The sequence below is a fragment of the Copadichromis virginalis genome, linkage group LG23 (assembly GCF_057382275.1).
Source record: "Copadichromis virginalis isolate Kocher_CV1m ecotype Utaka linkage group LG23, C_Virginalis_male_GT1.1, whole genome shotgun sequence".
NCBI lineage: Eukaryota > Metazoa > Chordata > Actinopteri > Cichliformes > Cichlidae > Copadichromis > Copadichromis virginalis.
The window spans coordinates 38,489,958-38,508,610 of NC_140639.1; the positions used below are offsets into that span (position 1 = coordinate 38,489,958).

The window sequence follows — 18,653 nt, forward strand, 5'->3', positions numbered from 1 at the left end:
TTGCCACTACACCTCTGTAAATAAAACCACCGGTATCTCATCCACTGCCTGCATCTTGGGTCCTCCTTCTAAATCCACACGGCTCGCCTCGGCAGCCGTGACACCTTGGTGTACACCTGGCTGAGGATCTTACGTGGTCAGTACACACAAATGTAGCCGCTAAGACTGGTGGACCTAAATCTTCACCACCACCACGTCTGGTATACATACAAGCGAAAAAGGGGAGTGGGCGGGTCAGCGCTCAGGGCACAGAAACTAAGCTGGCTTCAAACACATTTATTTCCATAAAAAAAACACAGCCAGAGTCACAAATACAAGATAAAATTCCCCGTATACAATAAAAATAGTGTTGCAACCCGCTAAAAACCCTGCCGGCAGAAATAACTATACAATATTAAAACAAGGCTAAATGAATGTTTTCCATATGCTAAAATTACCCTCCCATAGTCCCATAATCCCACAGTCCAGCCACACCTGGGCGAATGGTCCTTATATGAAAGAGACAGGAGAGGAACTTCTCTTCCAGTATGGTAAAACTCGTCAGCAACAGACCAGGGAGGGGGCTCCTATCGCAGACCTGTCTCCTCCTGACAGCGCGTCGCCGTACAGTCCCGCCCCACTCCACACCTGAACACGGCCTCCCTCGTCTCACCGTCAGATGCAGGCAGAGGGGCATCCCTGCCCTGTCGTGCATTGCAGCCATCGCCACCCACTGTTGCCGTTCCTGCCGTTAGGACTGGATCGCCGAACAACTCGCAGCGCCCCACAGTCAGGCAGCAGTTCGTTCCACACACGTGCGGGGTTGCACGCGTTCCTTTTTCTCCTCCTCACCCTTCGTGCGTCACTCCTCTCTCCTTTTGTCTCTGCGCTCACCATCCCCTTTAACAGGTCTACCTGGTGGCTGATAGGCCACCTTGGGGAACGCCCCCACCTCACAGGTGCCTACAATTATCTGTTTAGTCCACAGTGGGTTAAAGGAACATGGTACAACATTAACACAAATATAAATATGAGGATAAAACCATGCAGTATAAATATCAACAAACAAACATGCAATATAAATATCACTATAAAATCATGCAAATAAAATCAACACTATGTACCAATACACAGATTGATAAAACATAAAAACACAAATTTCCGCTGTGTGACACAAACAAAACAGTGAAGAAGGCGCAGCAGCGCCTCTTCTTTCTCAGGAGACTGAAAAGATTCGGCATGAGCCCCCGCATCCTCAGGACCTTCTATCACTGTGACATTGAGAGCATCCTCACTGGATGCATCACCACCTGGTATGGCAACAGCACCGCCTACAACTGCAAAGCTCTCCAGCGAGTAGTGCGGTGCTCTGAACGGATAATTGGAGGTGAGCTTCCCTCCCTCCAAGACATCTACAGGAAGCGGTGCCTGAGGAAAGCGGGGAGGATCATCAAGGACTCCAGTCACCCCAGCCATAAACTGTTCAGACTACTTCCATCAGGAAGGAGGTTCTGCAGCATCCGGTCCCGTACCAGCAGACTGAGAGACAGCTTTTTCCATCAGGCCATCAGACTGCTGAACACTTCATAGACACCTCAGATTCACTACTGGAACTTTAACATTATGCACTCCATACTGTACAGTAATGCCACTGTTTTGCACATGTCTCACTCTGTATATTTTATTTTATATATTTTATTTATTGTTTACTCTATTTAATTTGTAAAATATGTGTACACACACACACACACACACACACACACATGTAGAAAAATATTTAGTATACACATCCAGAAATGCATATACTATTATATATTGTACATATATTTATTAGTTTCAGATGTAGCCATTCTTGTATTTTGCTTGTTTACGTTATTGTATTTTGCACAACTCTGTTGCTTGTGAAGCTCGCACACAAGAATTTCACTCACATGTGCTGTACCAATGTACCTGCACATGTGATGTGACAATAAAAGTGATTTGATTTGATTTGATTTGTTCGACTACTCCGCCTAGGCTGCACTGTCGAGCGCAGATCCACTGAGCGCTCAACACAGACAGCATAGTCAGAAGGAAGAGCGCAGGGCAAGCTAGCGAGACAGAAGTTAAGCTCTGCTTGCAACAAGCAAATTGAACCTCATTCAGATCTGGCGTTTGGAATTATTTTGGTTTTCATGTGACGTATGACCCTGAAGGTAAGCGAGTCATGGACTAAAGTAAAACAGTATGTTGGATGTGCCATGCAATGCTCAATTACATTGGTGTGAACTAGTGTGTTAGCGCAGTTAGCTCGTTAACGTGTTGGCCGTCTAGCCCCATGCACGGAGCGATCGGCGGTAGCTCGTTAACGGAGATTTGCCGTGTTGTGGCGTTAAGGTCATTTCAACGAGATTAACCTGAAAGCACTAGTGGGAACACAACGAATATGACTGCACATTTACACCGACATCATCCTAGTGCAAAGACAAGTGGAAGCAGACAAAAAAAGCAAGCATGCTACTAACTTTAGCCGAGTCATTTAGACAGCTGTTAGCACATGATTCTCCTTATGCTGCTGAGAATATAGCCCAGAAGAAGCGGATAGTATAGCTTTTATTTTGGAAAGAGCCATTTCTCTGTAATAAACTCTCTTTTCCAAAGATGAGTGATTCCTCAATCAGATACAGGGCTTGCAATATCGCTAGCCCGACGTCCCGGAGCTAGCGATTTTTTTCAGTCGGGCTACCAAAATCTATCTCTTCCCTGCCCGTCGGGCTATTGTAGGAAAAATATATGTCAATGCTTTTGCATTCTTTCAGAAATGTAGCTGGGTAATTATGTCATTGGCATCGGTGAGCCACTGTCAATATGTGACATATTGAAGTCGCGTTTGAATTTGCGCTTGTATTTTTGCTTTCACTTTGCAATCGCGCGAACTGTGTATAGAGAGCGACAGCACTGATCTGTAATTTGTGCACCAATTCCTCTGACATCGTCTTATCAATTGTTAGCTTACTATGCAAACATGACAAGTGAAATCTCCCGCAGCTTAAACATGTGAGAGGTTGATCGCGCAGAGAATCGCTGAGCTTATGTGAGTGCATGTGTAAAAGCATTTCACTTCTGCTGAGCCAAATAAGACAGGTCAGGGTGAAGAAGTGACAGCCAAAGAAAAGCTTACCACAAAACGGAGAAGTTATGACAAATCAGACTATAAGGCAAAAAGAAAGTGCAGCTTTATGGTTTCATGGACAAAAGAATTTCTGTGGCTGCAATATGATGAGCTAAATAACCAGGGCTGCACATAAGTGGTCCGCAGGTGCGCATTCGCTGTCAAAATAAAAAACATGCACAAGGGTTAGGGTTAAATTTAAAAACTGTACTTTTGAGTTAAAATATATATATTTATAATTTTAATAAATGACAAATTAAAAATGCATGAACATTTTTTTGTATCGAAAAAATATCGAACCGTGACACCAAAGTATCGAACCGAACCGAACCGTGAATTTTGTGTATCGTTGCACCCCTAATAGATATGGGGGAGACTGACGGGGAGAGTGTGTGCAGTGGAGGAGCTGCGAAAAGACCTGGGCCCGTATCCCTAAAGATTCTGAGAATCCTCTGAGAGAGCTCGTAACTTAACCTAAAAATTCCTTGCCAGGAGTTTTAGCTTAGAAGTGATTCCAGAACATTTTCAGTGAACTCTGAGCAAGGAATGGATGGAAAATCCTATCTTAGTGAGGAGGTGTGGTTGACCCCGTTGCTAGGTATGAGTCATCATTTCAAAAGCCGTGATTGGTTGATCCTACAAGTTTGATGGAAATGAGCTTTTGGTGATAATGAGCAAAGGATGTACCCTCAAATCAATAAACATATTATATACTCTAATCTTATGCTGACTGTAATTGTAAATAATATTTCACATTCAAGAAAATATCTGGAAAATGAATAGTAAGCTGTAGGGGTTATAGCCATTAGAATCTAAAATATGTGAAAACTTAAACTCATTACACCCTGTTCAAATAATGATTCGTGTCTTATTTGCTCATATTAATATCCTAGCTGGCATATTTTGTACTTTCACTCCCATATGGACCCCGTTGAAAACAAGATGGCCTATCTCAAGAGGCTGTCCTTAATGAAGTAGAAATCACAACGTTACAAGTCCAGTGTGGTCTTAACGAGGGTAACACGGCTCAGCTTTTAGCAATGTCTGTGATTGAAGACCCAAGTCATCACTGCTGCATTGTTGCATTTTCCCGGTTGCCAAATACCTCGGGGTTGTGATTACTTTCGTCTCCGGTGTAATAGCGTTGTGGCGTCGAGTTGGTGAAGTAATTGCATCTCTAAGGAGATCCACCACAAACATGATTCCTGCACGATCCAATCTGTAGCATCTCAATAATTCCCTGTCATCCAGTGTTTGCAGGACATCTCTCCTGCCTCTTCTGTTGGCCATTTTGTGCAGCTGCTTAGGGGAACTCCTAAGCCACTAAAAGTCCTCTTCCCTGCTCTTAGCAGATCTCGCCTTAGGAGCCCTTTTAAGCGCTAGGAATCTTGAGGAATAGCTTTTATATTAACTGGGATTGTCGTGTCACTTTTAGGGGAAATTCTAAGAAAACGTCATGACTCTGAGAATTTTCTTAGAATTTGGCCGCTAGGAGCCACTTTTTGCACAAAGATTCTTTAGGGATACGGGCCCTGAACTCCTGGCCCAAGTGTGCCATACCCTCAGCAATCTGCTTAGCAAAAAGAATAAAAGCAAACAAAAACACGTCAAGTGCACTCTCTGTCACAATGTGCATTTTCAGGCCTGGACAGGCCCACCCTCTGCTCTCTCACTGCTCTCAATATCAGCGTTAGCTCAGATTTCAGTGATAATCATTATTTGATTCAGCTTTTGCTATGGTCCCCCTAAACTGCTTTAATAAAGTATCCTGCATTCAAAAACTCTAAATTGTGGACATAGACAGTAAAGGTAAAAGCCTGTATATTATAACAATATCACTCAAACGGTTCTTACAGGTTACTCTAGCCTTAAAAATGAACATATCCTTGGGTCCTATTTTCCAGGCCACTAAATTTTAACTCACTTATCAAGTGCATGGATTACAGAGGAGACCTGCTGTGACTATGACTGGAGCATTGTACTTGACCGTCAAGGCCACCCAGGCCATAACACCTTCAGAGGGAGCAGGATAAACATTCAGAGGCTGTTCAGGGGGGTTCTAAATCACGGCTCCCTCCAAGCTCTGTATTGCCTACTGGCTGATACTCAGAGAATCAGATCACCTGTGCCTGACACTGACATGCCTTTGTTCATGTGCATCATTGCTACATTAATAAATTGTATATTGCAACAAAATGCATTATTCTGCTTTTTTTTTTATTGTGAGAGTTAAGTAAGCCATGTCTGTCATCTACATAAGAAATCATAATATTTTAGGGTTTAAAGAATAGCTGTGCTCACTAACCAGAGCTGCTTCAGTCTGCAATCCCCTCCTCTGCACTAGCCATCAGTACTCATGACATGTAACCAATCAGATCCAAGACAGGACAGTGCTCGCGGCTACAAACAGAGAGAAGCAGCTGCATCAGAGCCAGAGTAGTTCATTTTTTAATCGCTTTAAAGGGGCATCAAAACAAAACACCAAGTATGTTCCATTGCATTGCTAAAAATAAATTAAAAACAGGATGCAAACACTATATTGAGGACTCTACAGTGGAGCTTTCAGGTTAACCTGAACCCCGGGGATTCAATAATGGCATTACTTTAAAAATGTAAAGCCTCATTGGATGAAGCCAATAAATGCCTTGTGTTCCAGCTGAGCTCTGCAGATGTTGACCAGCTTCATATCAGAGATGAGGAAAAGGTTGTTTATGCCTGTGGTATACTGTACCTGAACTCTGCTGTATTTGAAAGTATTAGAACCTGTTTTATATTTTTTATCACAGTTGCTGCTGTGGTTTGTCAGTGCCTGCCTGCTAATAATAATAATAATAATGGATACTTTATTGATCCCCATGGGGAAATTACTTGTTTTTCTCTGCATTTGACCCATTCACTCAGTGAAGCAGTGGGCAGCCCACTAAGCAGGCGCCCGGGGAGCAGTGTGTAGGGACGGTACCTTGCTCAGGGGTACCTCAGGGTAGCCGTTAAGTGGATTCGAACCGCCGACCTTCCGATCATGGGGCGACCACTTTACCTACTGAGCTATCCCTGCTCAGTGTGAGGCTGAATAACGCTGAACCTTAATCTTCATCCCAGGATAATGTTCTTATGAAACATTTTAACATTTTTTTTTACACCTATTTTTTCCCTTTTTTTTAAACTTTCATTTTTGTGTGTTCGTTAAAGTGGACGTTTGTAACATTAGATGAGGAAAAAGTTGAAACTCCACCCCAGATTTATGCTCTTTATGTATAAATCTTATACCACATGACCACACACCCAGCCCATCTTTCTTGGTGCCCCATTGGTGAATAAATACTAATGACTGGGAGGATCCGGGGCAGTATCCAGGACACACTGGAGAGATTATATCTCCTGACTGGCCTGGGAAAACCTCGGTGTTTCCCCGGATGAGCTGGAGGAAGTGATTGGGGAGAGGGAGGTCTGGTCTTCTCTGCTCAGGCTGCTGCTGCCCCCACATCCTGGCCCCAGATAAGTGAGAGAAGATGGATGGATGGATGGATAGGTGTTTAACATTTGTTTTTCTTTTTTCCAGTTCAATCACACAATTGAGTGGATTACTTTCTAAAGGTTAATTGTGAAATTTCTGAAAAGACCTTTTCTGTTTTTAATCAGCTTACACTGTTTCTAGATTTTTCTAATGCATTTTCTTATCTAACCTTCTCCCTGTTATGCTCATAGAGTGAAAACATGTTTATTAGGGGTGCAACGATACACAAAATTCACAGTTCGGTTCGATACTTTGGTGTCACAGTTCAATATTTTTTTGATACAAAAAAATGTTCATGCCTTTTTAATTTGTCATTTATTAAAATTATAAATATATATTTTAACTCAAAAGTACAGTTTTTAAATTTAATGTTGCTGAAACAACAAAGTAATAAAAAAATAGATCTCTCTGATCGAGAAATCACTCATCTTTGGAAAAGAGAGTTTATTACAGAGAAATGTCTCTTTCCAAAATAAAAGCTATACTATACACTTCTTCTGGGCTATATTCTCAGCAGCATATTAAACATATCAGGTCCCCATAAGGAGAATCATGTACTAACGGCTGTCTAAATGACTCGGGTAAAGTTTGTACCATGCGTGCTTGTTGTTTTTGTCTGCTTCCACTTGTCTTTGCACTAGGATGATGTCGGAGTAAATGTGCAGTCATATTCATTGTGTTCCCACTAGTGCTGTCAGCGTAAATCTCGTTGAAATGACGTTAACGCCACAACACCGCAAATCTCCGTTAACGAGCTACCGCGGTTCGCCCCGTGCGTGGGGCTGGACGCTGTCAACACTTTAACGAGCTAACTGCGCTAATGCACTAGTTCCCACCAATGTAATTGAGCATTGTGTGGCACATCTGACATACTGTATTTACTGCGTATTCCTCAGATGTTCTGCCTCTCTAAGATGTTCTTTTTAGGTCTGGTTATGTTACTTACTTGTTCCCAATAAACCAAAGTAGGTGCAAAATGTTCCACAAACGGGCTCTTTTTAGGCCCAGCTCAGGCCCTCTACAGTGTAACTTGAACAGCAGTGAACTTTGAAATTAGCATATAGGAGGCCATCGCAGATTGTGTAATGTGAACAGAGACAGAGGGGAAGAGAGTGTGAGAGCTCCTCAGTTGCCTTAGCAGCGCAGCCTCATTCCTCCACAGTCGGGCTTCAGTCCGCTGTACTGCGCGCTTCACAGGGCTTCCCTCACAGCTTCCCTCACTGCTTCCCTCACGGCTCCCCATCAGTTAACCCTGTCACACTCCGCCTGGTCTCCATTTATTCCATCGTGCTCGAGATTTATAAAAATCTGATAAAAAGAGAAGAAGAAGAAGGAAAAGAAAAGCAAACAGAACTCTGGGCCGCCTCCAAGTTTCCTAAATGCCCCTTCTCCGGCTGTTATGAAGGAGCCAGAGGTAAGAGCCAGAGGTAAGAGCACACAGTTTTCCACATCTGAATCATCCAGGCTGAGGTGTTAAACTGCTACAGATGGCACCAACACCTGGCCCCAGACCCGGTATAAACAGATAAGGTGTTAAACCCTATTGTGTTTAATGTTATTATTATTATTATTAACTTCGTTCCTCTTCAATATTGTTCAATATTGATCTTTTCATAAAAACTAAATATGAGTGATTATTTTTAAAAAGCAGCTTTCATTTCTTCTTAATCGTGTTGTTTCCCTTCAGTTTACAAACTGATTAGTGACTAATTCCCTGGTTAAAAAATGCAATCAGTAGACCTAATGTAATGTAATGTAATTTCATCTCCTAACTTAGATGATGCAGAACACTAAATAATGCACTTTTACCTACGGATCATTATCCCCACACTGTGTCAGATTTGTGTTTTTACCACAAAGCCATTTGCAATCAGGAGGGTTTTTTTTTTTTTTTAAATGTCCTCATGTGTTTAATTAATCACCCAGCTTCTCACTCAGTTTTCCATTTTTTTCTCTCTCTCTGTCTGTATAATTAACCCACCTGTGACTAAATGTGCGATCAGACACTTACAGCCAGACAGCCAGTTGATGACTGATTGTTAAACTGGAAACTGTTAGTGGGATTGGTGCTGATTGGTGCTTGGTGTTTGCATGTTTGTATGCTTTGGCTCTGATTCTAACTTACCTTCTGTTCCTTTCTGCGCAGGAAACCAGACCTCGTGAGAGAGTTGTCTTGTCTTTGATCAGAAACAAAGGCCCAGCTAAGGGTTTAGTCAAAAAGGGTTTAGTCAAAAAGAGGATGATCGCTAATGGAGATAGCGGTGACTGAAGCTCCAAGCAGAATGATCGTCGTGCATTTTGAGTCCACCAGCTTACATCAAACATGACACATTTTGAGCAAAAACTCTGTTGTTCAGTGAATAAACTATGATATTTAATCTTTAATTCCACACTATAGGAAGTTGAAGGGAAATGCATTTAAAAAGCTGAAACGCTACAGTGCAGTCGATGCACACAGTACAAATACATTCTCTGAAGTCACACATTAAAGTGGGCCTTGTTTACTCTACAAAGTAGCTTCAGTTATTTAGCAACAATCAGTTTCATCAACTCAAAAATGGGAGAACATTTCAAATAAAGCCAAATTAGCTTTTACAGTGTAGCTGTAGATTCATATTAATTAGTAACTGTCTTCAGCCATGGGTGAAGGTTTTGTTTGCACATTAGGAGGTTGGGCATTAAGTGGGGACCAGAGGGATGCTCACCCTGGAAACTTTATGCAGAGTTTTGACTCACTTGAATGCTTCATTTATCTTTTGTTTACTTCGTGTTAGAAAATGTATTTATGTAAAAGAAAACACAAAAATCTGCAGTCACTGTGCTGACGGTTATGTTATCTGTCCCTTGCATCACTCCTGAAATCTGTTTTCAGTACAGAATGTCTATTTTAATCATTTGTGCATTCCTTTAGACTTAGTCCCTCAATGAACAGAACATATGATACATGCATGAAGGAGACAGAAAGAGCTTGGAGCCTCTTAATATACGTAGATTAATTGTATATCTTCTATATGTCATTTTATAAAACAATATCCATCATCAAGAATAATTACAGGCACACTGTTTTTAAACTGTTGTTGTCTCAAATGTCCCTCCTTTGTCTGAAAATATCATGTAAATATCAATGTTGTTAAATAAGTTTTATGTAGTTTTATTTTGTTTTACATTCTTTTTATATAAGGCATTCAAAAGACTTAGATGGACACAAAAAAAAGTCCTGATAGTCTTGGGAATATTTCAACACACCAAGTATTGGCAACTAATTAAAACTGCTATAACTTCTAATCATTTTCTTTAAACTATGTGAAAAAGTACAGTGGCTGAGGAGATGCTCTGCAAGTACACTTCATGGATTAGAATTTTTGAGTACAAAGAGTTGTACATCAACTGCACTTTTTTAGAAAGCAATGAAACTTTAAAACTCTATTTCTGAAAAATTACTTGAAGAACTAAATATAAGTGCCACAAATTGCAGAATGACTGAAATCAAACAGCTCTCATCTCAGGGTGGCTCCAGTGACACCTGCTGCTAACAGTATGCCGGAAAGGGTCACAGCAGTGTTGGCTACAGCACCGTTAAACGTCTTGTCGTGGGCGTAGGTGATGATGTACAAAACTCCTCTGTAGGCCTCCTCGCATGTAGGCTGGATCTGATCCTCAGGAAGCTCAAACCTGTATGTCCCATTGTCTCTCAGCTCAAAGATGTAAGTTAAAGGGATCCCCTGCATCCGAGCCCAGTCAGTGGCTGAACCAGTTATGGGGTCTGGAGAAAGAAAAGCAGCAGTTATATTTTTTTAAAAACACAGAGATACTGGCAATAAATTTAACTGGCTAGCAATTGATATATAAACCCACATAATACATCGGGCGGGGTTCCTACAGTGTAGTTTGTTCGGTGAACCTTCCACATTGCTTCTGTTGCTCCCTGACCAACCATCATCTGAGGAATCACAAAGAACTTGTCATACAGTCAATAAAATATGGATCCAGACAACCTTGTTCTTGTTCTGTATGAAAAATTTAGTGGTGATATGGAGATTTCAGTAGGCAATAAATACAGATTTAAATGTTATCAGTTCCTTGAGTATCCCGTTGTCTTAGTAGTTTTCCATCTTCCAAAAAATTCCAAAAAGCTGATTAGCTTTTTGGAATTTCTGGACTGCTCTGTACATACTTATTAAAGGCACTGGTTATGTTTTCATCCTGCTGTGTTTTGGTCCACATGCACACTCAAACATGATTGCACTAGGCCTTATGTATATTTTAAACTCTGTGTGGAATCTTGTTATCGTCATTATTGAATGTCCATTTACCTGTTTGCCATTCCACTTTTATCTATTACTCTTTTACTAGATGAATTAACAATAATTACTCATTCTGCTGGCTGTTTGCCTTTTTAATATAAATGCATGCACGATTAGTCATTGTCAGGCTATAAAGATGCATATGTGTGTGTATGTTAATTTTTTTTTAAAAAAGCATTATTGCATTTGTTGGCATAAATACCAGTTCATCATAGTTGGGAGCGGTGTAGTTGGGGTGTCCGTAGGGAATCAGGAGCATCTGGCCATAGGAGTGGATGTTGAGGAAACACAGGAAGCTGTCCTTTCGGCTTCTTACAAAGTCAGTTACAGCCCTGGTCTCGAGCTCAGACATAGCTTTGCTTCCAGGGTAGAATTTTGAGCAGCAGTTAAATGAAACCCCAATAGCTGTGAATAGAGGCCAAGGAGGATGATATGAAAGACATATAACAATAATACCTCTGTTTTCAAATTCTTTTAACAAAGGTTAACCTTTTTACATAGTGTGACCTGTTAGGTTGTAAAATTTGGCCAAAAGCTGCAGTTCCTCTAATAGCCACTAAAGGCTGCTTCATGTGTGACTCCTGTATTAAAATGTCCAGAACATTAAAAACCATATTGGCTTTTTCCACCTCATTTTTTTTAAAGAGACAAGTAGTTAAACAGTGTCTCACCTACCTCAGATGAACAGCAATACACAACACATTCGTTTTATTTATTTTATGAGAAATAAGCCAAAATGCAGAAGCAGTGTGTAAAAAAAGAAGCATGCCTTACTCCTTCTGTGGAATTAGAAGGGTAACTAGCACCAAGGTCCTGCTATTCAAATTCACACTGATCATCAGCAAGTGCAAGCACCTCTAAAGAAGCAGAGGTTTTGGAAGTTTTCTGGAGCATTCATGTGTGTGTTAACAAAATGCTAAGATATAAGCTTAGAGAAGTAATTGTTCCTATCTATTGAGAAAAGTTATAAGGCAAGGCAAGGCAAGTTTATTTGTATAGCACAATTCAACAACAAGGTGATTCAAAGTGCTTTACAGAGACATTAGAAACAAAAAACAAATAAAAAGCATGATTTAAAATTGATTAAAACAAGCAAATAAACTAACTAACTAATTAACAAACAAACAAACAAACAAACAAAACGGTATATAAAATCAAAACAGATAAAATCAGAACAGTAGATAAAATCAGTAGTTAAATGTGAGTTTTGAAATTTAAGCTTAAAAGTGTGGATTTGGTGCTTTATTCAAATGCAGCTGAGAACAGGTGAGTCTTCAACCTGGATTTAAATAAACTGAGTGTTTCAGCTGATCTGAGGCTTTCTGGGAGTTTGTTCCAGATATAAGGAGCATAAAAGCTGAATGCAGCTTCTCCGTGTCTGGTTCTGACTCTGGGAACTGATAAAAGACCGGATCCAGATGACCTGAGGGATCTGGAAGGTTCATACGGGGTTAGGAGGTCATTGATGTATTTTGGTCCTAAACCATTCAGAGCTTTATAGACCAGCATCAGAACTTTAAAGTCTATCCTCTGACGGACAGGCAGCCAGTGTAAAGACCTCAGAGCTGGACTGATGTGGTCCACTTTTTTGGTCTTAGTGAGGACTCGAGCAGCAGAGTTCTGAATGAGCTGTAGTTGTCTGACTAATTTTTTAGGTAGACCTGTAAAGATGCTGTTACAGTAATCAAGCCTACTAAAGATGAATGCATGGACTAGTTTTTCCAGGTCCTGTTGAGACATCAGATCTTTTATCCTTGAAATATTCTTGAGGTGATAGTAAGCTGACTTTGTTATTGTCTTAATGTGTTTTTCTAAGTTTAGGTCTGCATCCATCACAACACCCAAATTTCTCGCCTGGTTTGTGGTTTTTAGATGTATAGATTGAAGTTCTCTGGTGACCTGTAATCGTTTTTCTTTGGCGCCAAAGACTATTACCTCAGTTTTGTTTTTGTTTAGCTGGAGAAAATTGTGGCACAACCAGTCATTGATTTCCTCAATGCATTTACCAAGAGCCTGTACAGGGCCTTGGTCTCCTGGTGACATTGTGATATATATTTGTGTGTCATCTGCATAGCTGTGATAGTTTATTTTGTTGTTCTTTATAATCTGTGCCAGTGGGAGCATGTAAATGTTAAACAGAAGGGGTCCCAAGATGGAACCTTGGGGAACTCCACATGTGATACTTGTCTGCTCAGATGTGAAGTTACCTATTGATACAAAGTATTTCCTGTTTTCTAAGTATGTTTTGAACCAGTTTAGTACAGTTCCTGAAAGACCTGTCCAGTTCTCCAGTCGTTTGAGTAATATGTTGTGGTCAACTGTATCAAATGCTGCACTGAGATCCAGTAAAACTAAGACTGACATTTTTCCACTGTCTGTATTCAGACAAATGTCATTAAACACTTTGGTCAGAGCGGTTTCAGTGCTGTGGTTCTGTCTAAAACCTGACTGGAAGGCATCGTAGTAATTATTCTGTTTTAAGAAGTAATTGAGCTGTTGAGAAACTGCTTTTTCAATGATCTTACTTAAAAATGGGAGATTTGAGATCGGCCTGTAGTTGTTCATTTGTGTCTTGTCAAGATTGTCCTTTTTCAGTATAGGTTTGATTACAGCAGTTTTTAGTGATTCTGGAAACACACCTGATAATAAAGAAAAGTTGACGATCTGTAACAGGTCTGACTCTACAGTCTTTGAGACCTTTTTGAAAAAACTTGTTGGCAGGACATCTAAACAGCAGGAGGAGGAGTTCAGTTTACCTAAGATGTCCTCCAGGTCTTTGCTGTTAATAGGTTGAAACTGTTTCATGGTGTTTAAACAGTTTTTTGGTGGACACAGTACATATCCTGAATCTGCTGTTGATGTACCAATTGCTTGTCTAATCTTTTGGATTTTGTCTGTGAAGAATTTGGCAAAGTCATTGCAGGCCATGGTTGAATGAAGTTCAGCTGCCACTGGCACAGGAGGGTTTGTTAGCCTGTCAACTGTAGAAAATAAGACCCGAGCATTATGGCTGTTTTTAGTGATGATGTCAGAGAAGTAGGACCTCCTTGCACTCCTCAGTTGTAAATTATAATTGTGAAGTTTCTCTTTATCAATGTCATAATGAACCTGGAGGTTTGTTTTTCTCCATCTGCGCTCAGCTTTCCTACACTCTCTTTTTTCATTTTTCACCAGTGTGGAGTTTCTCCATGGAGACTTTTTCCTTCCAGAGATAACCTTCACCTTAATGGGAGCAATAGTGTCCATTACATTTAACATGTTAGCATTGAAGCTATTGACGAGCTCATTGACTGACCCTCTGGACAGGTCAGGTGTTAATGGGAAGACCTGGTTAAAAATTTCACTACTGTGTTCAGTTATACACCGTTTTGTGATCACTGTTGTTGATATATTTGTGTGGGCTGAGATTTTACTTTCAAAGAAAACACAGTAATGATCAGACAGGCCCACATCAGACACAGTAACCTTTGAAATGCTCAGGCCTTTGGAGATCAGTAGGTCAAGAGTGTGTCCTCTATTATGTGTGGCCTCTGTTACATGCTGAGTCAGCCCAAAGTTGCCCAGAGTGTTACTCAGGTCTTTAATGCCATTTCCACATAATTTAAAATCCACCATTACACAATGAGAAAGGTTATTCAAGTGGAAAACATTCATAAGTGTTGCCATATTCCCAGAAGTAGTCATCTTAGCTAATTCACTACATGGTCAGGGAGGTGATGGTTTGAGTTGAGTCAGCCATACACGCCTGTATACCAAAGTATTCTACAGTGAAAATGAGACCTCTATCTGAAAGCTAAAGTTTGAATGAGATTGGGTCATGCAACAGGACAGTGATTCCAAACATATCGGCAAATTAGTAAAAATAGCTGAAAAAGAAAAGAATCAAGATGTTTCAATGGTCCAGTCAAAGTAAGAACAGCTACATCACTCACTTCCCCAGTTGGCATCAAAGTTGCGGTTGAGATCGGTGCCATAGCAGCTGCAGTCCTCAGGACCTGGTGACCTGTTCTTCCTCCACAGTCGAGTCTGAGTGGAGCAAAATGTTCAGTCAGTCATAAATAGAATGGCAGCACAACATTTTTGTAGATATTAAATGCTTCCTGTGATTGATGCTGTTCATTATTATTCCATGTGTCTTACTGTAAAACATTCAATTATTTTGTACTTGAAGGTTTTTGAGCAATAATCATCCTATTATATCCTGTTCATCTGTGGTTTGAGATCCTGAGTGCACAACCCTAGAAATGTAATTGGATAAATATCTATCAAATACGAGGACTGACTGTCTTATTTTCCCACGTGTAGATGTAGCCGTCTATATTGAGCACTGGAGTGACGTAGAAGTCCACGTTCTTCATCATCTCTTCCATTTTGGCATCTGTTTTGTATGTCTGCAGAATCTGTTTGGAACAGACGAACACACATCAGGGGCAGGCTGACACACTGGAGGACATTTAGTTATTAAATTAGATTCATTTTGTCAGACAGGATGTTTTCTCCTCACAACAGAAAAAACAATCAGGACAACAAATGGAATAACGAGATTTGTTGTAAATCTCTTTTTTCCTCTTTCTTTTCCATCTCTCTTTTTGTGTGTGTGTGTTTTATTTTGTTTCACTCTATAACGTCCACCACATCCACATTGGCGACCAAACTATAAGTTCATATGTTCATCTGTTAATTTTTTTTCAAATATTTCAAAGAACATTTAAAAGTAGAAAGAAGCTTGGCCTGTTTGGAAAACCTGTAATACCAAAATGTATAAGACATTATTTAAAATGAAATGTTCTTGTTTCTAGAATAAATGTGGCTAACAACACCCCCTAGCATTAACTTTACCCCTAGAAGGGTCCCACGAGTCCTGGTGGAGGTATATTGACAGCAGCTCTCTTACCTCTCTAACAAAGTACTGGCAGAAGGCTGGAGCGATCCATTCTCTGGCATGTATTCCACAGTCCATCCAGATAGCTTTCTTTTCCTTTCCAGTATTCAGGCCAATCTGGAGAACAAATATCAAACATCCGTGTGCATCAGTATCCGTTTGGCATATGCCAGCTTGTGATCTGAAACTTTGTTTACCTTGAGCAAGCTAATATCCCTGCTTTCATAGGTCTTTCCATATTTCACCACGGTTACAACATCAGGGTGATCCTTTACCATCTGTTCCATCCAGCTAGTGATCTGCAAAGTGTAGTACCAACATTGGCAGCATATCAAAACTCTACTAAATTTTCACTGGTTATTTATCCATGAATTTGCACATCCATCATACATACATTTTGATTCAAGAGTTTATTTGAAACTTTTGGAGTGATCTTGACTAATAGTTCTGCAGACTTTCCAAAGGTCTTTCAAAGTTTCATTTGGACGATGGTTTCTTTTTTTTACTCATTTTCAGTCTAAGCCACTATAAATTATTCAAGTATAACAAGACACCTAACTCAAAGGGTAAACCAGTGTTGCATCTCTAGAATAAACAAATTAGCAAAGAACCAGTTTTAAACTAAACTTATGGAATGCTGAAGCCAAATAGTCATCAATCTATACAGAGTAGGTCAAGAGAGAGATACAACAGTCCTGGACTGTCTGAAAAATGTGAAGGAGCCTCTGTTGTGGTTTGGAGTTGTATTTCAGCCAGTGTTATTGGTGATATTTTTCAACCCCCAAATAATCCCGAACACAGTGCCAATGCAGTCAAGCATACCTGGATAGACAAATACACAATAGAACACTATCAGTCATGGACTAGTCCGCAGACCCTGAAATTGAAACTTATATAAGCAGTGTGGAATCATCTTGATGGAATAAAAGACAACCAACATCCAAAGAAGAGCTTTAAATGTCTTTGGTGAACCCTGGAGAACACACGGAAGCCTGTTTGTGTTTGTATATGCCATTTAGGAAGTTATTATAATCTTGAATATATTGAATGAAAGTCTGAATATATTGAATGAAAACTGATGTTCCAGCAGCTCTGGCGCCATCTTGTGTTTTAGATGTGTAATATTATAGCATGCGATGTTGCTGCAAGAAGTAGCTCTGTGAATAAGTTAGCAGGGAATCAGTATTCCTATGTAAAGAAGACATAAATCTATAGAAATGTACAAACTAATATCAGTAACAGGGTACAGTATGGTACTGCAGACAACAAAATTTAGGTGCTGTTTAATCATGGAAGACCGAATGTACTGAACCTTTTGTTTACCTTACTGAGGGAAGTGCTAAACATGCAAAAATAAGAACTAAAAAATAAGAATGTAAAGCTGGACCCTCCCTAGCCTGCTCAACGGCTAGGTCTGGCCAAAGTTGTGTATTGCAGTCAATATTTTCAGTACCTTTAGTTAGTTATAAGTACTGGGAATAAATCTGTACATCTGGTCTGATGAAGAATATACTGATTTATTGACTAAGTTTCATCACCAGTAGTACAACAGTGATCGTTGTTATTACTATTCTTCTTCTTATTATTATTATTGTTATTTGAACGCGCCTTACCTGTTTACATATGGGGGGGCACATAACATGCTATAATACACATCTAAAACACAGCGTGGCACCAGAGCCTCTGTAGTTAGCTTTCATTCATTCGGGTTTCATTCAATATATTCAGACTTTTATTGCAATATATACGTATATAGAAATAAAATGATATTATATATATATATATATATATAAGTGTGTGTGTGTGTGTGTGTGTGTGTGTGTGTGTGTGTGTGTGTGTGTGTGTGTGACAGCCACCTCACCTCTGTCAAAGGGTGGTATTTATAGTGGTCGTACTGCACTCTGTTGCACATAAAAAACAAGAGAAACATGAGAAGCAGTGGAAGTGGATCATACCTAGGGATAGGTACCGGTATCCGGTGCCATTATGGTACCGGCTCTGACATAAACGGTAGTAACCAGACCGAAAAGCAGCGCACATTTCGGTGCTTTGTTTTTTCCTGAGAAGTCATACAGTTTGGATTCTAGCCAATCATTTTACCGTTGCAAGGATAGTAGGCGGGCCCAGGTACGTACGTTCTTTTAGAGCAGATCTACAAATTAAAAATGCCCAAGGCGAAGTGGTCAAAAGTCTGGCTGTACTTCACAGCAAAAGATGCAAACTCACCAGCCTGCAACAAGTGCTTTAAGGTGATACTGTGCAAAGGAGGTAACTCCTCGAATCTGACGTCTTCAAGAAATTTTAAGAAGTCGTAGCTTTTCTTTCCAAGCTCCTTAAATAAACACTAGAAAACAGGTCCTACATATTTTTATATACAGTTTATGCGCATTGAATGATATATCCTCGATAAATGATCACTAGAAGATTCCTCACAGTGTTACTGGAGTTCATGGTAATTCCATTCAGTGTGGTTAGACAATGTTTCTAAGATTTTTGGGGTCGAGTACAATAACCTCAGTTTTATCTGATTTCAGAAGCAGAAAATTCAGGAAAGAGTTCATTCAGGTGTTTGTCTTTAAGACATCTCTGCAGTTTGAGTGTCATTGGACTTCATGGATTGATAAAGCTTGGCAAGAGAACAGGACTACGTCACCCACATTTGAGACATTACGAAACCAAACATAATTCAAAATAATTATATGCGATAAGTGTTCTGTTGGGCTCATATTTATTTGGGGTGGATTTGTTTCTTTTAAAGCAACGAGCATCTGGGACGACCGGGGTAGAGCAAGCCCTCAGGTGATAGCTGCATTGCTGGCAGGT

General features: G+C 40.1%; 1 protein-coding gene across 1 annotated transcript; it reads right to left on the bottom strand.

Moving 5' to 3' along the window:
- Positions 1-9,660: 9,660 nt before the first annotated feature.
- On the bottom strand, positions 9,661-16,125 carry LOC146681575 (carboxypeptidase O-like). Its single transcript, XM_085448542.1, has 7 exons — positions 16,028-16,125; positions 15,843-15,947; positions 15,232-15,348; positions 14,881-14,974; positions 11,151-11,353; positions 10,500-10,584; positions 9,661-10,407 (listed from the first exon to the last, which is right to left on the bottom strand). The coding sequence occupies exons 1-7, from the start codon at positions 16,115-16,117 to the stop codon at positions 10,142-10,144; spliced, it is 960 nt and encodes a 319-aa protein (XP_085304668.1). The 5' UTR covers positions 16,118-16,125; the 3' UTR covers positions 9,661-10,141.
- Between the last annotated feature and the right edge of the window lie 2,528 nt (positions 16,126-18,653).